The sequence below is a fragment of the Dama dama genome, chromosome 30 (genome assembly GCF_033118175.1).
Source record: "Dama dama isolate Ldn47 chromosome 30, ASM3311817v1, whole genome shotgun sequence".
NCBI lineage: Eukaryota > Metazoa > Chordata > Mammalia > Artiodactyla > Cervidae > Dama > Dama dama.
Window position 1 is genome coordinate 34,468,453 of NC_083710.1, and position 24,942 is coordinate 34,493,394.

General features: G+C 45.3%; 1 protein-coding gene across 4 annotated transcripts in view; it reads right to left on the minus strand.

The window, feature by feature from the left end:
* The window catches only part of MTUS2 (microtubule associated scaffold protein 2), a 249,383-nt gene that overhangs the window by 44,284 nt on the left and 180,157 nt on the right, over positions 1 to 24,942 (minus strand). For 3 of the 4 annotated variants that reach the window (XM_061133232.1, XM_061133231.1, XM_061133230.1), the window contains one exon: positions 4,775 to 4,841. In XM_061133232.1, coding sequence (XP_060989215.1) covers positions 4,775 to 4,841 — 67 coding nt within the window. Of the gene's footprint in view, positions 1 to 4,774; positions 4,842 to 17,026; positions 17,293 to 24,942 lie in introns of those variants that run through there. The other variant, XM_061133233.1, reaches the window with a different exon arrangement.

The following is a 24,942-nucleotide window of genomic DNA, read 5'->3' on the forward strand; positions in this document are numbered from 1 at the left end:
GGGAATTACCATATACTGTGCCCCAATTTCCTGCCAAGCATTGTGCTCCATCCTTTCTTCTCATTCAGCTAATGTGACAAGCACTAGGGTTCCATCTTACTGACGGAGGAAAGTGAGGCCCACAGCACATTCTCGCCTTCCTCCACAGCGATAAAATTACTAGGCAAAGTCACCAAAGAAGAGCACAACTCCAAGTCCTTCTTATGGCTAGGTTTGCCCTGTGACTTAGAGCTGACTTAGATGAGAGAGAAATTCCTAGAAACCTTTTTCCCCAGGAAAGAGCTGACCTACTGTCTCTGCTTCTTTGTTCATTCCCTCTTCCACCCTACTAACTGAACTGGAGATGTGATGACCAGGTGACACCTAGTACTGACCACAGCTACCCTGGACCACTAGGAGAAGTCTTGGGAATGGGAGAATGCTGAGCTGTAGGAAGCCTGCCCACTCCCTCTGTGGACTCAGTGGAACAGAATCACACCTACCCCTGGGTGCTCTCATGCATGCTCAGCTGTGTCCAACTCTTTGCGACCCCATAGACATAAGCCTACCAGGCTCCTCTGTCCATGGGGATTCTCCAGCAAGAATACTGGAGTGGGTTGCCATGCGCTCCTCCAGGGGATCTTCCCGATGCCGGGATCAAACCAGCATCTCCTGCATGCAGATTCAACGGACTGGCAGGTGGATTCTTTACCACTGAGCCACCTGGAACTCCTCCAACTTTTATATAAGGGAGAAATAAACATCTACCTCGAGTAAGCTCCCATTCTTTGGGGAGTTCATTATTTGTTCTTGAACCCAATCCTAACAGCTATAGCTTACTGATGAATTAACATAATTATACTCTAACCTATGTTTGGACAGATTCATACTAGCATCTTTCATCCTTTTGTGTGGAACTCACCTGATGGGAAAAGCCAACTCACTGGAAAAGACCTTGATACTGGGGAAGATTGAGGGCAGGAGAAAAAGGGGGCATCAGAGGATGAGATGGTTGAATGGCATCATCAACGATGGACATGAGTTTGAGCAAGCTCCGGGAGTTGGTGAAGGACAAGGAAGCCTGATGTGCTGTAGTCCAAGGGGTCGCAAAGAATCAGACACAACTTAGTGACTGAACAACAATATATAGAACTGGAAGAAAAGGCTATTTTATTTTGTTCACCTGAGTTTTTCATCTATTAAATTAAAAATTATCACCAAATGTGGTGGTGGTGCTGGAGATGCTGTGGTAAAATCACATACAATGAGTAGAAGAATTCTAGACTTGGATTTGAGACTTGATTCTGTACACACTAGCTGTATGCTCTTTTGGAAGTCATTTAATCTTTCTGAGCTTCAATTTCCTATAAGAGACACCAGCACCTACTTCACAGCGCAATCTGAATGAATGAATAAATAAAACATATCACATGGCAGAGCTTGGTAAGTACTAAGCACCTGATAAATACAAGGGATTATGATCATAAATTGGAAAACACATTTTCTGTATAAACCCTAGGAGGTAAAATCATCTCACAAATACACTTACAGTGGGGTGTGTATATGTAAGCTGCTAGTTATAAACAAGAGCAAATTGAAAATTTCATTCTATTCAGTAACTTAAGAACATAATAAATAACAATTCAGTGCTTACTATCACAAACTTAGATTACTATCATATCTTTCTATCAAAGCTCTTGGAATTCTTTAATATGTCTTCATTTCATGTTACAGAAAACATTCAGGTATTGTTTGCTCTGTTTCAATTTGCCAACTTGAATCCAAATGCAGACTTAACCATTTGGCTTCCTGTACAGCACTTGAGAAACTTTGCCAGAATGACTGCTTTATTCATCACTGCTTTCGGCTTTAAAACTACATTTCACATTAATGTTTCTGAAGTTTTCGGGTCAGATGAAAAACGCAAGTGTGAGCTAAGTCACTTCAGTCTGACTCTTGGTGACCCCATGGACTGTAGCCCACCAGGTTCCTCTGTCCATGGGATTTCCCAAGCAAGAATACTGGAGTGGGTTGCCATTTCCCTCTCCAGGGGTACCTCCCGACCCAGGGATCAAACCTGAAGTCTCCTGCATTGGCAGGTGGATTCTTTACCACTGAGCCACCAGGATAGCCTGCTTAGCACATACTAAGCACCTAATAAATAACTGTTTAATGAATGGATGGACTGAGATTAAGGAGAGCTAAGCTCTTCTTCTTGGTCCTTCTTACAGACATCCCAGCTTTAGATAAAATCTTTGACCAAGTCTGGATTTACTGATCTCTCAAATGCAGTGCCTAGACAGACTACAGTCATTAAGGCCTGGACCTCTATCACAATATGATGACTGTACCTGCTACATAAAGGTGCTCAGAAACTGTTAAATGCAGGAGGGATTCTCTGTCTGGGCAGTACCTTGGCCAGGTGCCTTGGCTAGGTGAGGTAGAATAATATACTGGTCTTTGTCTACTCGAGTTCCTAAAACCCTTCTGAATTCCTGGGTGACAGGAGTGTCTCTCAAATTTATAATGAGTCCTTCCGTGACTGACTTTATGCTAAGGAGGCACCTAGAGAGCCTCAGGAAGGGCGGGTCACAGGACAGACCAGGCCATCAGAGGGCTGGAGCTTCTGGGCCCCCTCACCAACCTCCAGGGAGAGCGGCACTGGAGGACGGGTTATAAAAACTCTCGAACAACGGGATTCAGAAAGCTTCCAGGTTGGTGAACATAGCCAGGTGCCCTTTTCCCTTCAAAGGAACACCGCACAGGTCAAGACACCAGAATTCATGACTTTACAATGGCTGGTCCCCCCATCCCCTTGTCTTTCGCCCTCACAAATGCTGCCTCCACGGTGGCTCGGGGATTCACAGCTAAAGCACCCTGTGGAGCTGAATGCTGGGCTGAACGGCCTTCCTTTCCCCACACCCCATGGCTTTTTCACTCGGCAGGTGAATTCTGGTTCTCCTCTTAGCACTAATGCAGAAATCAAAGACGACTTCCATACAAAGCCCCAACATGATGCCTGAGGGGTTCCTGCTGCACTCAGAAGCTTTAGGAAAGCCCAGAGGGTAAGGGCACTCACTGGGTTTGGTACATTTCACCCAGTGGGTCAGGACGGACACCTGGATCTAACGTCTGCCCAGGGGAGCAGACATCTCTCCAGGGAGGCGCTCACCCCACAATGGAAGAGTTTGTCCTCCGTCTTCAGATTCAAGGTTCTACACACCTCAGAGCTATGAGTCACCTTGCAGACTGCCCTGTCATCACTCTCTTCTTTAATCAAATTTCCTTTTGATGAAGGGGAACCCGCGGACACAGACGTGAGCCAGCTCTCTCTGCCAGAACCTCGGTCATTTCCTCCACAGCCCAGGAACCACCCGAGAGCCTGGCCACTGCATCAGAGAGACACGCGTGTGTGGACTGGGGCTTCACCTGAGTCCCTCACCATCACTGCCACTTCCGGTCCTGTGTGTCCATCCTACTGGAAGGGGTGCCAGGTGTGGGCACTGCACAGGTGAGGCTGGGGAGGGGCCATGACGTGAGGCCGTCCCCACAGGACTGCTCCCCTAGGAGGGGAGAAGAGGCCACGGCCGCCCTGTCTCGGTGGCAGAGGAAGTGGAAAACTCATGGTGAAGAAACAAAACACAAATTTTAAGGTAAAGATAATGGCTCCAATGGCAGGAGACCCGGGATTGATCCCTGGGTGGGGAAGATCCCCTGGAGAAGGAATTGGCAACCCACTCCAGGATTCTTGCCTGGAGAATCCCTTGGGCAGAGGAACCTGGCAGGCTACAGTCCATGGGGTTGCAAAGAGTCAGACACAACTGAAGCAGTTAACACTTTCACTTCTAAAAAGAAAGGGTGGGGGAAACTGTGAAAATCACGACCCCATCCACCGTGCATCCTAGGGGCCCGTGTTCCCCCGGGAAGTCTGGCCTCCACACTCGATGCCTCACAGCTGACCCAAAAACAGGTGCCACCCACCTAGGATGGAGAGACCTGTTCAAGGGCCTTCCTGGAGGAGGAGCCCACACCTGCACAGGTGGGCCGCCCCCAGGACCACACTGGATGGAGGAGAAGCGCTCCTCATAAAGAGAAGAGCAGGCTGAGGGGACTAGGTCATGTTCATGTCACCCCTGCTGGAATAAAGGATCCCAAGAGCAGAATGGGGTCAAGTAATCAGAACGTGGCAGATCCTTAGTCTGACCTATGGCCAAGAGTGAAAGTCTATGATGGACGATATCCCAGGGTCAAGGGGTCATCCTGTCACTGGTAAGGTCTCCTGTGGTTCAGCCAGAATGACACCATCCTATCAGCCAAAGAGGAGGAGTTTCAAGATGAACCCTAGCATTGTTACAGCCATCCAGATTCACACGGCAGGGTGAACAACGGCAGGAAGCATCTTACCAGGAGTGCTCCCGCTACCCACCAGAGCTGAGCTGCTTCTAGGAGCTGTGCCCTCCCCGGGGCAGAGGGAGGGGTCACATGGGGGGTGCCTGTCACCCCACACAAGGCAGATGCAGAGATGCACTGCCATCTGTGAGAAGCGGAGTCAAGCCTGATTAGTTCCACTGTGAACTGTTAGCAAGCTGCCTTTATGACAACAGAGATGCTGCAGAGAAATCAATGCCCTGCCCCCAAGACTACAAGAACCCACCACTGCTCTGGGGAAGATGCTCCCATCTGTCCAGGCAGGTCTGCTCTGGTTATTTCTCGAGACCAACTGCTTTTGTTACACGTTCACATAACCAGGAAAAAGACACCCTCTTCCCACTCCTCAGGCCAAGGCCCCACTTACCAACTTCATCCCTGATGTTTGCAAGCTCGATTGACAACTCTTTCTCTTTCACAAGGGCACTTTCATTCTGAAAAAACAAAAGGGACACCGAGATTCCCCTCATTTGAGGCTGGATAAGGACTTTCACATGTTTAATTAATGAATCACATTAAGCAAATATTTATAAGTCGAGTCCTTAAGGAGATAATTTTCTCATTAGATAAGCATATACAAAACTTACAAAGCCAAGTCTGACTCATTCATTTGTATCACATTCAAATCACAAAGCTCGTCATATAATATTAATAATACCCTGTGGTTGTGCTTTTCTCTATATTCTACTCTGTGGATACCAACCTACAGTAATTCTCTGCACATTAATCTACTGTTATATATTATTTTACATTTTTATTTATTGTCACCATTAACAAGACTTTTGACCATGAAAATGCCAATGCCATACCTCTCTGACAGACGGATGTTTATTTTACCAAGTCTCCTTAAACTTACCCTTTCGTCCATACATGCACGGCCAGCTACCTAATAAACAATGAACAGAAAACCTAATATGAAACATTTCTCTTTGTCATAAGACCAACACCAAAATTAGAGGTTTCCAAGTATTTTGTTCCACTCTGTGCATCGGTAGAAGAAGAGGAAAACTCCCACTCAAAGTATTATTTACTGCAAAGAATGCCATTTGTCACTAAATGACTGCTAAGTTGTTTTCAAATCAAATTCCTATTAGGACATAAAACAGAGAAGCAGTTGAAGATATGAGTCAGCATCAAGACTTACATTTGTTATGATTTTATTATTAATAATAACTAGGAAAGATGTGTTCTGTAAATTCTTTTCCAGTGAGAGATGCCAAATATACAGGCCTTCAAGGAAAGTTTCTTTCACTCTGCAGAATGCATATCCAATGCAAACATTTCCCAAGAGGGAATTTTGGCTAAAATGGGTACCAAATATCTAGCACAGATATCATCAAGGCCGCGTGAACACTTTCTTTCATAACCTCCTCTGACTTTGATGTTAGCACCTCCAGGCGATCTGGGCTGAAGAAGAACAGACAGTCGTCACGACTGTGTCCCTGTGTCTCCTGCATTCAGACCCTGGTGACATGTGAGCTACTCTGGGCCCATGGCAGGGTCTCAGGTCACATAAAGGGCATGTGCTAAACAATACCGGAATTTCATGCCAAAATAAAACTCTATGTGCATCATAAGCTGAGAGCTATTTTAGTCACAAGCATTAACAGTGATTAAGTCACGGTTCTCTTGAGACTAATGCAGCAACGATATAGCCTTTGGGGGACAGTGGGCCCCATCTCCCTCATGAAGCTCCCGCATCCCACCCCAGCCTGCAGCATCCTTGCCCTCCAGGAATCTGAAGGCAGGACCACCTTTGAGAGCGCATATCCTCCCAGTGCCACGCCAACTGCACAGAGCTATCCTGATGGTTAAATAAATTAACACAGGTGAAGCAGTGAGAACAACGCCTGGCACTTATACACTCTATACAAAGCGCTACTTGTTATTACAACTCTGCCGCTTCCTTTGATTTTATTTGCAACTGGATGACATCCTACAGATAAGAGGTGCTTTTCCATATTGAATATCTCAATGTGTTCAGAATCTGCATTTATCTCTTCTCTCTTTTTTTAAAGCAGCTTCCTGGCTCTGTTGTGATTCTACTCTAAGTTCAAAGACTAGAGAATACAACACAGGGAAAACGTCTAATCAGACTGATCACAAGGACAGGTCCTTGTTCGAACATCAGTGGAATACAGCCAGCTGACTTGCTACTACAAATTAAGAGAGCCTGATATTCCAGAGAGGGTAAACTTCAGTATTTACCCTGAAATAATCTCAAATTACTGAAAAAACTAACTTGTTTCTGCTCCTCCAATATCTCCAAAATTGCTTCAGTCGTGTCCAACTCTGTGACCCCATGGACTGTAGCCTGCCAGGCTCCTCTGTCTATGGGATTTTCTAGGCAAGAATACTGGAGTGGGTTGCCATTTCCTTCCCCAGGAGAACTTCCCAAGTGAGGGATCAAACCTGAATCTTCCATGTCTCCTGCATCAGCAGGCAGGTTCTCTATCACTAGCACCACCTGGGAAAGAGACATTTTGAATTATATCCCTGGTAGCTCAGCTAGTAAAGAATGTGCCTGCAATGCGAGAGACCTGGGTTCTCTCCCTGGCTTGGGAATAGCCCCTGGAGAAGGGAACAGCTACCCACTTCAGTATTCTGGCCAGGAGAAGAATTCCATGGACTGTATAGTCGATGGGGTCGCAAAGAGTCGGACATGACTGAGTGACTTTCACTTCACATCCTCAATTTGAGGCACAGTCAGAGAACTGAAATACTAACCTTGTCAGAACAGAAATAGCATCACTCACGATTCACTCGAGCTGCTGAGAGTTGAAAAGACTTAGTCGAGGTTGCAAATGGAACAACCAGAACCTAACAAAAAATCCACAAGCCAACTCTGACTGCTAACCCAAAGCCAAGGTTTCCCTCAGCTCCTGCAGCAGCCCTGGGATGAAGCCCTGGGTGGATGGTACCCGTATGTGGGTATTCCTCATCACCAGCCATCACACCCCACTTTCCAGCCATGGAAGCCTCAGGGACATGGGAAAGGAGGGGCCTGAAGGTCCAGGGAGGGCAGGCCTCAGGTAGAGTCGGTGCTGATGATGTGGGTGAAGTTCCTCAGACTTGAGTCACTTGGATGAAAAGCTGACATGTGCGGTCAGGCCTGCCCCAAATATCTTTGCTTGAGGAGAAATGCAAATGAGGGTGAGACAGAGAAGAAGGAAGAAAAGAAAGGGAGGAGGCGGGAAGGGAAAAGAGATGCAGGGCAAACAGGAGGGAAGCCAGTGAGATGAGAGACCTGCACCCTCTCCATTCTGGGAAGCAAAGATAAGGATGATCAATGAAGATCCATCCTGCCCTCATCCCCAACCTTCTGCAAAGACAGATGGCCAAACTAATGATCTCAAAGTCATCAAACAGCTCATCAAGGAAGTGTCAACTGCCAAAGAGAAGCAACAAATCTGATGGCTAAAAAGTCAAGGAAAATAACTAAACTTGGGTAAGGTGTGCTGATTGTGTGTCTGCTCATTTGTGTCCGACTCTTTGCAACCCATGGACTGTAGCCCGCCAGGCTCCTCTGTCCATGGGATCTCCTAGGCAAGAATACTCGAGTGGGTTGCCATTTCCTTCTCCAGAGGGATCTTCCCAATCCAGGGATGGAACCTGCATCTCCTGCGTCTTCTGCATTGGCAGGTGGATTCTTTACCACTGAGCCACCTGAGAAGCCCATGCTGATTACTACATCATTATTAACACTGACCTTGATCAAACACTGGTGATCAAACCAGTCAATCCTAAAGAAAATCAGTCCTGAATATTCATTGGGAGGACTGATGCTGAAGCTAAAACTCCAATACTCTGGCCACCTGATTGGAAGAACTGACTCCTTGGAAAAGACCCTGATGCTGAGAAAGATCAAAGGCAAGAGAAGGGGATGACGGAGGATGAGACGGTTAGATGGCATCACTGACTCAATGGACGTGAATCTGAGCAAGCTCTGGGAGTTGGTGATGGAGAGGGAAGCCTGGCGTGCTGCAGTCCATGGGGTCACAAAGAGTCGGACACGACCATGAGACTGAACTGACCAAACACTTCCTAGACACCAGACACAGTACAGGGTGTGTCTTTTGCTCACTTACTCCTCCAAATATGGTCAACCGGCTCCATGGTTTATTTTCCATTCTGGAGGACAAAATTGAGGCTCCATGGTTAGGAAATTAGCCGAGTAACATGCACAACTAGCCAGGAAGTGGTGAAGCAGGAGGTTCAAGCCAAGGTCTACACTCTTCATCAAACACTAACATAAGGAGATTCTCCCTCCAACCCACACTTATAAAGACCCAATGTTGACACCCAAATCACACTGATCCTCAGCTTGGATCCAAGCACAAGTTACCACCAAGCTTTCTACATCTAACTGGAGGACAGGCACTGCCAGCCCCTGATGACTCTGCTTCACTGAAAATATTCCCTGGCTACATTCACATCCCACCCACCCCTGCCCTCCTTGGTTGGGTATTTGTCCTTGGTGAGGGTTTGTGGGTTACACTTCAGTTCATTTCCATTCCAGCCTACATGGGGCTGTAACACCTGATAGGGTAGCTGTTTAGCTTTTCCTGATCAGTTTTCTCTGACCCTTTCTGACTGCCTCCCCACGCATCCCTGCTGAAGACGCTGGTGCAGCTCTGCTCCAGGGGGCCGGCCGGAGCAGTCTAGCTGCAGCCCTTCTTCCTTAAGTGCCTGTTTTTGAAATGACATCAACTCTTCTAATTTATGAATTCTCTGCATCAATTAAGTTCCTCTTGGTTTTCTTCGAGCCAAACCGGAATGACGTGATGGAATGAGTCAACAGCTTGGACTTCGGGTACAGTGCTCCTCAGGCAGGATGAGAACCTAGAGGGAATTTCCACTCTCCACTCCCTGCCTCGCAGAGTCACCCTTCCACCCTTCGTGGCTCAGCAGAGCCCAGCAGGGCCTGAGGTTCTGCTGAGTTATCAGGAGTGAGGCCGCCCCGAGGGTTCCCTTGGAAAGGCTCTCACACACCATCCTCCTTCCCCCATCTTCCACCCTAAACCAGATCCAGGGTGATGACACAGCGGGAAGGCTGAAATACGAGCAAGGTCTCCTCGACGGGCCAGCATTAGATTAGTGCTTCCCTACATGGGGACTGAGTGGAAAATTCCTCACTGGTGCCAAGCACATGAGCCCCTGCTTTCACTCCAATGGACTAAAAATAGAACTCAGTATTAGGCATCCAAGCTATCCTAATGATACAGTCCAGAAAGCACCAAGTCCAAGAAGGTTGTTCCTCTAAAACAACCGTTTACTCCAGGATGGGCTTAACTGGAAAGGGGACGCTTGTAGAACGTTCGTCTTGGCCCCTCAGCAGGAGTGTGTCTTTGTAGATGCCTCTGTGACTCGGCATGTCTCCTTGGCACTCCGAGTCTTCCTGTGCCCCCAGCATGGCCCACTGCACCCGCAGACGGAATCTCAGAGGCTCCCCGCCATGAACATCTCAGGCTCCCCGCCACCTCTCACCCTACCAATCTGCTACAGGGAAGCCCAGTTTCTCCTTAGCCATGGTGCTGCAAACTCTTGGGGAACACTGCCCTCGATCTGTCCTGGTTACAGAAGCCTGGCAAAGTATACAACCTGCTCATCACTCTGTGAACTCCAAGCAACTGAATGTGCGGCCAAGCCCCAAGCAAGCCTGCCACACTCTTTTATCCTAACATGCCTGGTCAACCAGGGCTGTCTGTTGAGGCGGCTAGTGCCGCCCATGTGAAATCGGGGATGATAGGAAGTGAAAACGCCCGTTCTTGTTAGTTAGCATCACTCACGTGACCCTCCCTTGGGCATCAGCCACCGAAGCCCCTCCCCCTATTAGGAACCAACAGAACAGCTTGGTTTTTATTAAAATTGAATATATGTGTTTTGAATGATCATCAACACATAAAAGGTTGAGTGAATCTGAGGAGTTTTCACCCCAACTGATCCAGAAACAGGAAATGTATCCAACATGACACATATTTACTGAGTGCCTTCTATGTAGCATGCTTTCTTGATGGCTCAGGGGTAAAGAACCCTCTTGTCAATGCAGGAGATGCAGGAGACTCGGGTTTGATCCCTGGGTCGGGAAGATCCCCCGAGGAGGAAATGGCAACTCACTCCAGTATTCTTGCCTGGAGAATTCCATGGACAGAGGAGCCTGGCGGGCTACAATCCACGGGGTCGCAGAGAGTTGGACACGACTGAGCACATACAGACACTATTGGCAGGCAGACAAGCCAGGCAGGATATTTCTGCCTTCAAGAAGCTGAGGAGTCTCCCAAAGAGTCAGTAAACAAACAAGTGATTACAAAACAATATGATCAAACTCAACTAGGCAGGGCCAGCCTGGGGACTTTCTGAGGCCAGAGGATGGGTGAGCAGGGGGCTAGGAAGGAGCGCCCCAGGCAAAGGTCAGGAGGGCCAGTGACACCAAACAGCACTTGGGCTATTTCTGGGAACCCCTGTCACCCCATCAGATGGGCCCTTCTTGCCAAGTCTGCCCCTGGTCTGCAACTCTCCTGGAAAGAATGCTTGATCAGCTGTAAGCCTGCAGATGAAAACATCATAAAGTTCACTGTAGTTCTGAGTGTTTCTGTCAGCTTCCTCTTCCCCATCTAATTTTTTTTTAAAGGACATATGTATGTACATTTAAAATATATATGTTGTTGTTGTTCAGTTGCTCAGTTGTGTCCGAGTCTTTGCGATCCCATAGACTGCAGCACGCAGTCCATGGACAGGCTTCCCTGTCCTTCACTCTCTCCTGGACTTTGCTCAAACTCATGTCCATTGAGTCGGTGATGTCATCATATACATGTATGTATGTATGTGTATGTACATTTAAGTTTAAAGATGCCCAACTAAACTTCCTTATCTTTTTAGCCTGTGCTGAAATCAGTGTAGATCAGGAAAATTCGATCACTTGAGCTGGGCCCCTTTTTCCCAGGCTAAACAAAAGAGCCTTAACAAGGAGTTAAATTTAAAAATCTATAGAATTCTGGTATTTGAGGAAACATCCAGATCCTTTTTATTGTGAATTTTTGAAACCCAAAGTGATATACCTACACATGTAATTACAAAGAGCTTAAAGGAATTTTTTTCCATTCTTCCACAAAACAATATTGCTTCTCACCCATGAGGGTTTAATTCTACATGGTAAAATTTTGTCTTAATAGGGAAACATTTTCTTTTATATTTCAAAACACACCAGCCACCAGGTGACGTCAACAGAACACGTAAGTCTTCAGTGTTGCTTTCATACTGCCTTTTGTGAATACAGCATTCATTTTCAATATTAATATTGTGAAGACGGGCCAGATCCGTAATACAGCACATGGAAAATTCCTTTGGGAAGTGGACTGACCTTTTATTCATTTAAGTTATTATGGCTTTAAGGGAGCACTGATGCCATGCTTTGACTTAATCAATAAGAACTATTTCTTTCACATATAATTAGCACAGGCCACTGTATTTTATGTCTGCTTTTCTACTTGGAAATGAAATTTAATACAGACCAGTTGAAGGGAAAGCATCATTCATGTTTAATATTCTTAAATACATGTCAGTGTCTACTCGTGTGGAAAATGAACAAGGCCATATCTGGTTTCAGAAGAAATCAGATGAAATTTCAAGATGGCATCATTTCAGCCTTTGCCCTTGTGCATGTTGGGGTATTGGGCTTACCAGGTGGCTCAGGGCAGGAGACACAGGAGATGCTAATTTGACCCCTGGGTCAGGAAGATCCCCTGGAGAAGGAAATGACACTGAACTCTAGTATTCTTGCCTGGGAAATTCCATGGACAGAGGAGCCTGGCAGGCTACAGTCCACGGGGTCAAAAAGAGTCGGACATGACTGAGCACGCATGCATGCTGGGGCATTGGTAGCTGGGAAACATCGAGCTTACCTAAGAGGCTGCAGTTAACAGGGGGATGTCAGCCCACATGTGGATTACCAAGGAGCAGTTACGAAAGACAGAGACTCAGGGGGCCCAAGCAGAAAAATTGTGAACTCAGAGGAGTAAGGCTGGAAACTTCTGGATTCCAGAGCAAGCAGAGGGAAGGAAAATTAGCCAGAACCATGATTTTTTTCATCCATTTATGACTCACTGAAGAAGTCTCTTGACCTTTCTGGATTCTATCTTCTTTTAATGACCTTCCCAAATTTATTACTGTCCCATCACCTAAGCGTAGCTGGGAGAAGCAGTGAGGTGCCTTCCCCTAATTCACACCCCTCCCAAGAATTCAGAGAAAAGGTAAGTTAGATTAGCCTCTGAGATGACAATCAACACAGAAAACATCAGGGTAGAGATATGCAAAGTAAGCCCTAAAGGGACAGGACTGTATCTGAAGCAGCAAGAGAGGGGTGGGGTGGGGTGGGGGTATATGTAGTAGAAGAAGCAAAGCTATGGCAGCCTGGAAGAGGTGGTCACCAGGGCCAGTGACAGTCACAGCATCACACAGCCTCCCGGGTAATCTCAGGCTGGGGGTGGGGGGTGGGTAATGGAACCTGAGAGCACTGGATGCCTAAGTAAGGTAACCCAGTTCAGACTCCATCCTCATCAACTACCTCTTATGAAGCTAGACTTTGACTCTAAAAAGAAATCACCTGTTTAATCAGGCTTGTAATCATTCATTTGCTTGTCAGTTATAGTTCTTATTATTAAAAAATGGGCTGGCATTCTAGTTGTACATCTAGTTGATTTCCTTAGTAACTCAATGTTTCTAAGAAGGACCAGCTCTGGGAGGTGTCTGTATGTGCAGAGCTGCTGGCTTCAGCCTGGACCACACTGAGTACACCGGTGGACAGACTCCTGGGGGTCCATCTGGGCATCCCAGGGGGCTTCACGAGTCATACTTTTCCATTCCAGATACCTATGGAATGAGTCTCTCTAGAGGTTGGCTTCCTGCTCAAATCCCAACATGGATCCCTATCTCTTCTTAACTCAAGTTAAAAAACAGCCTGGGTTTCAGTCTGGTAAACATTCCCCACACTCCCTATGAGCTCGTGTGTACCAATATTGACTCTCACCTTTCACCCAAGTGAGCTAAAACATCTTTACTTCTGCTCCCTTTGCTTAGAGTTACCGTCCTTCTCAAAACTCTACCCCATTCCTCAATATGCAAGTCATGATCCACTTCCTCCAAGAAACCTTGTTTTTGATTCCAGCACTGATTTCTCCTTCCACTGGATTCCAAAAACAGGAATGGTGAGGACCACATAACTTTCACTTAACAATACTTCAGTCTTGCTCTACTGGTTTAATTGCATACGTGTTACTGCTGCCTGCCCCACTTGCATTTTCTCTGGAAAAGGTGGAAATAGAACCAAATAACTGGTAAACTCCATAGGGCAGGCTGTGCCTTTTAAGAATTCTTTGCTAGTCCTCAAAATAACTGGGCACAGAGCAAACCAGCAAGAAATACTGTTGATGCTTTTACTCGTGTTTTTAAACTTAAAATACTTAGGCATGATCAACCTTTAAAAACAGTTTGTTCATTTAACAAACTTTTCATGCATTTTCTACTGTAGGCAAAATTCCATACTTCCTCCCAATAAATTAATGCTAAAGAATCATCTTAAGACTATTATTTCTTAGCCCACCCCTGAAACTGATTACCTTTTCAGGTCTCTTTAATTGTTTCAAGATGTTTCAGAACATCTTTACCCACCCTAGGAGCAAACTGTCAAAGGCATTTTTGCTTCACAAAATAAAGTTTTCTATTTTGTATTTATACAGAATATGGGTCAGGGGCTGGGGGGGAGGGGAATGTTCCTTTTATTTTTTTAAGGTTTATTAAGATGGACTAAGGGCAGCCATGAAATTAAAAGACACTTACTCCTTGGAAGGAAAGTTATGACCAACCTAGATAGCATATTAAAAAGCAGAGACATATTACTTTGCCAACAAAGGTCTGTCTGGTCAAGGCTATGATTTTTCCAGTGGTCATGTATGGATGTGAGAGTTGGACAGTGAGGAAAACTGAGTGCCGAAAAATTGATGCTTTTGAACTATGGTGTTGGAGAAGACTCTTGAGAGTCCCTTGGACTGCAAGGAGATCCAACCAGTCCACCCTAAAGGAGATCAGTCCTGGGTGTTCACTGGAAGGACTGATGCTGAAGCTGAAACTCCAATACTCTGGCCACCTGATGTGAAGAGTTGACTCATTGGAAAAGACCCTGATGCTGGGAGGGATTGCGGGCAGGAGGAGAAGGGGACGACAGAGGATAAGATGGCTGGATGCCATCACTGACTCGATGGACATGAGTTTGAGTAAACTCTGGGAGTTGGTGATGGACAGGGAGGCCTGGCGTGCTGCGATTCATGGGGTCGCAAAGAGTCGGACACGACTGAGCGACTGAACTGACTGAAGGGCTTACCTAGTGACTTAGCGGCAAAGAATCCCCCTGCCAATGCGGGAAACACAGGTTCGATCCCTGGGTCAGGAAGACCCCCGGGAGAAGGAAATGGCAACTCACTTTATCATTCTTGCCTGGGAATCCCATGGACAGAGGACTCTGGCAGGCTACAGTCCACAGGGTCACAAGAGTCAGACATGACTTAGCGACTAAACAACAACAACAACAAGATGGGCTGAAGTAATCAGAAACAACTCACCGACCATTTTATCAGGTCTCTTTTATGTTGATCCTGGGATTGTCAGAGCTGATGAACAGACTAAAGGATTCTATGGTGGAATTTAAAGAATAAACTGATTTCTAGAGTTTGAGATTGGACTGGAATTCCATAATAGTCTTAGAAGTATCATGCCTGGCCCAACAGGTAACTACTGAATAAACTAACAATTCTGGCATACCATTTATGAAGTTATGCTGAAAGGTGGGTAACTAAATAAAACAAAATTTTTAATTAAGACTGGAAAGCCCTAATCCCAGAGATGACCACCTATGGACATAACATCTATAAAACCTGCAATGGGCATATCATTCTAAAATATAGCAAAGATACATCAAGAAATGTCACTGTAAGCTTAATGAGAAAGTTGAAAATGCTGTGCAAGTTTTTAAGTTTTCATTAGGAAAGAATAACTTGCCTTAAAGTGTGAAGTTTCAAAGCTAAAACATTTGAAAGTCACTTAAACATCACACTGCTAAAGAGAAGAAACAGCATTTAATTATCTTTCTTAAAATCTCCAATTTAAAGACTGACACGGGGATAATATTTTTCAAGGACTTGATGTGAAACAAAAAAGGAGGACAGATTCACTTTAAAATATATTTTCTCGAAAAAGACTTTTAACCAGCTTTTATTTCTAAAACTTTTATATCAGAGCTTAGAAATACGAACATTATAATACTGCTGTGCATGCAGCAGATCCTTCCCTTCTATAATTATTAGTTACAAGGCTTTCTTCAAAACCACTTGGTGACCATTTCTCTTGAAAAAAGGGCCTAATCACTTCAATGCTGGATTGAAGTACAGAAAACGAAGTATAAATGCTGCATATTTCTATTTGTCTAAAGCACATAAATGTCTACGTAAATACTTTAATTCAGTCATGGTGGCAAAAACCAATCCCATTGAGATAGTCATTTCTACTGGAAAAGAAGGGAACAGGTGACTTTCAATGTATCAGTTTAATTTTCCTAGGTGGTGTATAAGTCTACTTTGGGTCAGAGTTCACCCACAGAACTAGTAACCAATTTTTCCCAAGTGACCTTCTTCTAATGAGTTTTATATTAAGCCATTTATTTCTCTTCACCTGGTCACATACTAGACCTCAAGCTATATAACTGACGCCCACAAGTAGAAAGAAGGCAATTTCATCCTCTCTCGAAATTCCATTTCATGCATCTTTGAGAAATCCAAACATGTGTGATAATAAAACATATCACAGAGGCAAGAGTTCTTGCCAGCACATTTCTAGTCGTGAAATTAAAAGCATCTCCTAATCCCTCTGCAAGCTCGCAGTCAAATGTCAATGGCAAAGAAAGGCTTTGTGTTGGAACTGTCATCCCATGCTTGCTCACACTCTGGTCTCCGTTCCCTGGCTGTGAATTTCCCTTCCAGTGAAAACTGGAACACACCCTCAGACTCTCTGGCTCCTTAAGTCTTCACCTCTGTGTTCTGCATCCCTACGTGATGCAAACACGTACAGAGAGCATAACTGGACTGGGGGTGGGAGTAGGGGGGAGGCTTGCATCTCTGACCTTAAGCACAGAAATTACAAGGATGGACACTGCTTGTCACAGAGAGTGGCAAACTTTCAAAGTTAGCGGTTGGCCAAGAGAAAACATGTCTAGCTCATCTAAATTCCCCCTCCCCCTCCACCTGGAATGTCTCAGCTCTCGCAGGTACATTAAAAGGCAGTCAGAATATTCCAAGGATTTCTTGGCAGTTTGGATTTCAAGATGTTGGAGCAGAGCCCTCAACATTTCAAGAGAATGCAACAGTTACATCGGAGGCTACAGAAAGACAATTATGTAAGACACTGCAGAGTAACACAGCTCACGACTCAGCAGGGGAAGTATACTGCCAGCCAGGGCAGTATATCCTGTTCCACTCACAAGTGCACACACACACGCCATGCTGGGGGGACAGAGACAGAGGCGGCTGGCCCTCTGGAAGGAGAGGGGAGCGGGGGGGTGTGGGAGGCAAAGTACCGTCTTGTCCAGGCACTGAAGGCAGTTATAAGGCTTGCAGCAGCAGTGGCCCATCCCGGCAGGCTGGCTGGCAGGGGGACCTCCTTCATTCAGCGTGTCAGCGGGTAATCCCTAAGGCGAGGTGATGCCCAGGAGAGAGGGGCGCGCCGCTAGGAGCTGTCACAACTTCCATGTGGTCCCCTTATTTCTCCTAATAACTTCAGGAATCCGGGAGCCCGAGGAAGGAGAGGAGGAGGAGGCGGAGCGCAGGGCGGCCGCGTTAGGTTCCTGCCGCGGGGAGACTGAGGGCGGGAGCCAGGGAGGGAGGGGACAGGCGCAGGGGAGGGTCACTTTGCCACTGGAGTCCTCCCCGTGAGGCGAGTCAGTAGTCGCATAACAAGCAGGTACCGATGCCTCCCTCCTCTGGGAAGGGATCTCCGGCACGCAGCCCCCGCCCTCCCCCGCGCGACGCAGACACGCCTGGAGAGGACGCAGGAAGCACAAAAGAGCCGGGCGTCCAGGGATGCTCCGGGCTGAGGACCACGCAGAGGGCTGGCAGCGACGCGGCTCTGCTCCAGTACTGGCTTTCTGTGTTCCCCGAGAATTAAAAATATTTATCAACGCGATGTAGATGGCCTTTCCTCCCTGTAACCCACCTCTCAGGGCATCATTGCCTGGCCGGGAACCACCCCATCGCTCCTTTTCAAATGTGTGTGCCAGGAACAGTTTCTGCCTCATTGGAGGAAATCTTTATATTTGAAATACAATTGTGAAATCACTTGTCTGGGCTGACAGTCACAAACTGTTCAAGTGGCTTAAGTAATTAAAATTGGGGTGTGGGGCAGACACATTTCCTGGGCATATCAGCATAAAAGTCTTAGAGGACTTGATCTTTCTGGGCAATCTGCAATTTTTCAAGCAATTGAAAATCAAAAAGGGAAGGGGGTGGAAGTGAAGGGTTTTTTTTGTTTGTTTGTTTTTAATTTCAAAAGAGATATGATATTTTAAAAATGTTTGCATAATCCTTAAAATGAGATGCATATATTTATAAAATTAACTTTAGACTTCCTGATACCTCAAAGGACCAATCCTGAAATTTACCATCTGTATACAATTACATTGTTGCCCACTAAATCTGCCTAAGACAGGAAGCAGAAAATAGTTAAAATTAGATAATTTTACTAACCTGAGATTTTCCAAGAAGATTTTAATTAAGTAGCACAGGCTATTTAGATTTGGTTGTAGAGAGGTCAAGGATATCCAGTGATTAAATAAGAACAGACAAGAATGTTTGCCTTAAACTTGAAAGACTAAGCTCAAATCTTTAACACTAACACGTAAACTGACCTAATTCTTTCAGCTGTTTATATTAAGATTTTAAATGTACATACACTTTGACCCAACAGATTGGCTTCTATTCGACAATGACACTCTCATATATAAGTTGGAGTAGACTCTTGAGAGTCCCTTGGACAGCAAGGAGATCAAATCAGTTGATCCTAAAGGAAATCAACCCTGAATATTCACTGGAAGGACTGATGCTGAAGCTCCGATACTCTGACCACCTGATGAAAAGAGCTGACTCACTGGAAAAGACCAGACTACTGGGAAAGATTGAAGGCCAAAGGAGAAGGCTGCAGCAGAGGATAAGATGGTTAGATAGCATCATTGACTCAATGGACATGAGTTTGACCAAACTCTGGAAGACAGTGAAAGACAGAGCAGCCTGGCATGCTGCAGTTCATGGGTTTGCAAAGAGTCAGACACAACCAAGTGACTGAACAACAACAAATATACAACAGTATATGCAGAGGATTTACACAAATATACAAGAGTATATACAGAGGATATCCAGCACCTGTCCATCGTATGAACTGTGATACATTGTTGCATGAGATAATGCTTTCATAAATTACAAAGCAAAACTATACACACATACGCATTTGTACAATATATGTCTGCAATGAAGTACAATAAAGCCACTGGAAAAAATGTCATTCATCCAACAGCATTTGGTCCTTGGGGAATGGAACAGGGGTGAGGGATGGAATCTCCACTGTTCACCACCTTGCCAGCACCTGTTCCTTTGATTGTTTTCAAAGTGTATCAGGAGAAGGCAGTGAGCACTGCCTGGCTCTGTGACATCAGGAGGTACAGAGCTGCTGCCCTCTCACACAGGCTTGGGCTTCCCATGTGGCACTAGTGGTAAAGAACCCACCTGCCAACGCAGGAGACACAAGAGATGCATGTTCCATCCCTGGGTCGCGAAGATCCCCTGGGGTCCATCGGGTCCATGGGGTCACACAGAGTCAGACATGAAGTGACTTAGCATACATGCACACACACATGCACGCATGCACACAGGCTTGTCCTCCGTGGGAGGGAGCTTAGGCAGACCTCTGAGAGAGAGGAGCTGACGGGACCTGGGCTGAAAATTGTTGCTGGGACTTTCAACACTTTGAGAGAAAAACTTTATATTGCAAAAGCAACAGCTTGGTACCCCCATGTTCATAGCAGCACTGATCACAATAGCCAAGACGTGGAAGTAACTCAAGTGTCTATCGACAGAGGAATGAACAGAATGTGTCCATCCATACAATGCAGTATTACTCTGCCTTAAAAAGGAAGAAAATTCTGTCACATGCTACAGTGGATGAACCTTAAGGACACTGAAAGTAAAAAGTGAAACTGTTAGTCACTCAGTTATGTCCAACTCTTTGCAACCCCATGATGTGTAGCCCACCAAGCTCCTCTGTCTATGGGATTCTCCAGGCAAGAATACTGGAGTGGGTTGCCATGCCGTCCTCCAGGGGAATCTTCCCAGCTCAGGGACTGAACCTGGGTATTCTGCATTGCAGATGGATTCTTTACCATCTAAGCCACCAGGGAAGCCCACTTATACTATGTGAAAGAAGTCAGTCAAAAAAGACAGATGCTGTATGATTCCACTTATACAAGGCAGCCAGAGTTGTCAAATTCATGGAGACAAAAAGTAGAATGGTGGTTGCCAGGGGCTGGGGGAGGGGGGAATGGGGAGACCTTTAATGGGCACAGAGTATCAGTTTTCTGAGATGGAAAGAGTTCTAGAGATTGGTTATACCATAATGTGACGGTACCAAATGCCACTAAACCGTACGCTTAAATGATTAAAATGATAACTGTTATGTCATGGGCATTTTACCACAATTAAAAACAAGAAAAGTGGTGGCCTGCATTCCCCCAGGTGTAGCCAGTCCTTGCATAATCGGTATCTGATCAAGTGAAGACAGAGCAAAGCCTCTACTGTGGGCAGAGCAGCAGGACAGGGAGGTTCCGAGAAGCTGACCGTCTCCCCACAGCCATGTGCAGAAGGCTTTATTTGGGCAGAACTGTCTTTCTGCACCTGAGGAAATGGTTTCCATCTAAATTAGGATTTAGATTGCACTGTCCTAGAAAATGACGCCTTATTCCTATGTGAGATCTGAGTGTGCTTACTCCAGCAGTGCCCACAGGAGACAAGGAAGAGAGGGGAGGCTGCCCCAAAGAAAGATAGATTCAGCTTCTCTTCTTGTGCACAGAGGGTGCCAAGGGGCCAGGGACTGGCTTTGCTCAAATGGCACATGTGATGAGGTCTCAGAGCAAATAACCCAGCTTTTGAGAAACGTACCAGTGTCCTAGAGTTACACCATGTTTATTTTTTTAGAACTTAAAAAATTTTTAAACATACTTAAAAACAGAGGGATAAATACAAAGAACCTTCCTATATCCATTTCCAGGTTCAACAGTTACCAAGATTTTGGCACATTGGTTTATTGATCCCTTTTTAAAATTTTTTCATATATCCGTCACCCAGATTCAGTCAAAATTTATCAAAATTTAAAACTTAATTTTCACTTGTCCCTTTCCTTTCTTTCTTTTTGGTTAAGGAACTTTAAAGCCAAGCCCTACATACTTTAGTATGCATTGCTGAAAATTCTGAGCATTTTTACAAACCACAATGCCGTTAAAATCCCGAACAAAACGGACAATATTTCTTTGTCATCCAATACCGAGTCTCTACAACATTTTCCTGGTTCCTGAAGGAAAGTTCTTTTACAGTTGGTTTTCTTGAATCAGGCTCAAACTAGGTCTGCAGGTTGTATTAGGTGTTAAATCTCTTTGCCTCTGGCACTGACAGCACTGCCCTTCCCTCTCCTTCCTTCCTCCCCCCACCCCACTCCACCATTGATTTGTTCAGAAACTGGGTTGCTTGGCTCATAGACTGTCCCACAACCCGGACTTGCCAGTGTGTTTCCTTGCAATGTCATTTTCTTTGTTCCTACAATCCTGTCAATAACATTTAGTTCGTTAGACTGAGTGAGATTCCTCAGATGGGGCCTCGTGGGGGCATCATCCTGTATCCTGTCGGAAAGCAACAACTGGGAGTTCCATCTTCAGTGATGCTACAGTAATGGATGTGATGGCTTCATCTCCTTCATCACAAAGCGTCCCATCACTGGCTCATCTGATAGTCCCATTTGTTACTGATTATTACTGGAATCAGTGATTTCACTGGGCATTACAACACGATGTTGTGATTCTACCTACCCTTTTACATTTATTAGCTAGAATTTTTCTATAAGAAAAGAATTTTTTTCATCAACCAGGGTGATTTCAATTCCCAGCAATACAGGTTGTCCAGGAAAGACCAGATAAATGCTCACTCTTTTCAAGTGCCAATTTTCTGAATGAAGACTTGGGGTCCTAATGGTACCCAATGAGGTTATTTGCTTTCTCTTGCTTTTTCAAAGCATCATGATAAACTCCTATTTTTATGTTAATATACACAATGTGTTTTAATCAATTGCACTCATTACCCTTTTTAGATGCTCAGTTGATGCTCATCTCTGACCAGTGGGAGCACCTTCTTATTGGCCCCTGTGTCCTTTGGACACAACTCATTTGTCCCCCTTCTCCACTTTCTGACACAGTTCTGTATCCTAGGCTCATCTAAAAACCTTAGCGATTTCCTGCTACAGACCTGGAACCAGCCATCCCTCCCCTCAGGCACTCTGGTTCCTTCTAGCTCCGGATGGGAATTACACATCACAATCTGGTGTTGCCTGTTGTCTTTTAAGGCTGAGATTTCCCTGGAGGGAAGTGGTCTTTCCCACAGACAAAACGTCCTTGGAAGAAGTCACTGAAGGAATCAGGATGGGGTCTTAGGACAGGATGACACAGTGACAGCTCCTTCTCTCGGGGCCTCTATTTGCGAAAAAATGCTCAGTGAAACTCACTTTGGGGGAGATAAACTGGCCTATACAACATGGCCAAGCCAAAGGCTGACCTAAGAATTTTCTAAAGAGTTCCCCTAGTGCATGGATATCTGAAAAAAAGGTTGAACTTCTTGAAGGCATACAGAATGAGGGGTTAGACTACTCTGATGCGGCACAACAGGAAGCTGTAAAGTCTTCCTTCACAGGAAGGTTTCACAGGAAACCTGTGAAGCTTTCCTCGCAGGCTGAAGAAATCTGGGACATTTTGATTGCTAATATTTAAAAAAGTCTGAGGACTTTCCTGGTGGCTCAGTAGTAAAGAATCCATCTGCCAATGCTGGAGATATGGGTTCGATCCCTGATCCGGGAAGATCCCACATGCCTCAGAGCAACTATGCCTGTGCACAACTACTGAACCTGTGCTCTAGAGCCCGGGAAATGCAACTGCTGAGCCCACCTGCCACAACTACTGAAGCCCGCACACCCTAGAGCCCGTGCTCCACAACAAGAGGAGCCACCACAATAAGAAGACCGAAGACCACAACTAGAGAGTGGCCCCCGCTCACCGCAGAGAAAAAGCCCACACAGCCACGAAGACCCAGCACAGCCAAAAATAAATAAATAAAATAAAAATAAAATTATAGATCCTATCATTTTTTTAAAAAATAAAAAAGCTTGAGAGGGTTTTTACCCCTGGTATATTTTTTGCACGGGAGTAAGGAACAAACATTTAGAAAGGTTACAGAAAGGTCTACTGGGATACCTCTTCAGATAAAACCTCACAAACATTCGCTGTTTTACAGCAATAACTAATGATGGACATTAACTGATCATTAGCAGATGCCAGGCACTGTGCTTGCACGCAGAGAGCTCATGTAACAGGGCAATGAGAAATAAGCCCTACTATTGTCTTCATTTTGCAGATGAGAAAATGACGCTCAGAGACAGTACATCTGGTCAAGTGTACCTAAGGCTGTGAAATGAGAAGCAGGGTCTTGAACTCACATCTGACTCCAAAGCCATGTCTTTACCACTAGGCTTTTATCTGTAAGGCTTACACAATTATGTTTGTGTTATAATCTGGATAAGGGATGTGGGTATGTGTGTGCTCAGTCGTGTCTGACTCTTTGCGACCCCATGGACTGTAGCTTGTCAGGCTCCTCTGTCCATGGGATTTTTGCAGGCAAGAACACAGAGTGAGTTGCCATGCCCTTCTCCAGGGGATTTTCCCAACACAGGGATCGAACCCATGTCTCCTGTGTCTTCTGCATTGCAGGCGGATTCCTTACCCACTGAGGCATCAGGGAAGCCCAAGATTTCATTTGTGTTATAATCTAGATAAGGCATGTGGGTATATAAAAATATAAAAGGAAATTCAAACACATTTATGAAGTTGCCCCACATTTTCAGAACTTGGATCAAGAGCCTCTACTGTACTGTTTCTTTTTTTTTTCATCAAGGAACATTCACAAATGTACAATAACTTTAACTATGTACAAATAACTTTAAATTGACATAGTAGAAACCAAGGGCTAAGTCATTGTTAAAATATTCAACTTTATTATTCCTGTTTCTCTGTCTTCCTTGAACTTGGAACTCCTTACCCACCCCTCATCCCCAACCACCTGTGGGACCCAAGGCTCCCTGTGCTCAAACCCACCTGACCAGTCCCACCACTTCACCTCCTCTGCCTGATCCTCCCGCTGGAGTGAATTTTCTCCTCTGTGATTTCATGACATTCTGTTCCATGTAATCATCATTGTTTACATTTGTCTTCCCCCAAATACCATGCCTTCTTGTGAGCCTCACTCTCGTCCACACCCACAGCACCAGCCACCAGCCTTGGGACGAGGTCCCCGTGACCATCTCCTTAAGTGATGTGGGAAGGATCAGACTGGACTCAGTGGTGGCGGCTTGTTGGCAGAGGTGTTTTCTCAGCCATGGGGCCGCTGGCAGGAAGCCAACGAGATAAAAACTGTATGTCTGTCTCACTATGTATTTCAAAAGAAAACCATGAAATACGATCATGAAAGAGCCTCTTACAGATCGCCAAGGCAACCATCTGTTTATTTTGATTCCACTGTCCCTGCTCCTCCTTTTTCCATGCATCGAAAATGTGAGCTCCTGAGCTGGATTTTATAAACGGAGCCGCTAGGAAAATATGCGTAGTTTTTACCAAACACAAACCATCTAGAGATTTCAATGCGGTGAGAACGGGCTGGAAAGGGAAACTACAAACCAGAATTCTTTAAACTGGAAATAGTTGATGGTTAGGATCATTTGCATACAGACAATAGATGCTCTGAAACACCTCTGACGTAATAACCAGGATCTAGAATATTAAGGGTATAAAAAAAAGAAACAAATGACATATATACTATTCTGTTCTTAGATGCTTGTCGAAAGAGAACTATGAAAATGTCACCTTTCTGTAATAGCTGAGTAGGAAGGCTGCTACTTAGGTATGACAATCTTTTTTGTTTTTCATCTGTTAGTCTTTGACAGTACCTTTTTTTTTTTTTTTTTAAGTCAGTGACTAGGATGACTCTTCTGCATTATATTCAGAAGAGCTGACTATTCTTGTAAGAGGAGTGAAATTCAACATGATCTTTACTAGCTGGATAAACAAGCTAGACAAGATTGGATAACTGATAGAATCAGACACTGAGATGGGATGCAGCTGGCAAAGCTGCCAAGTGTGTC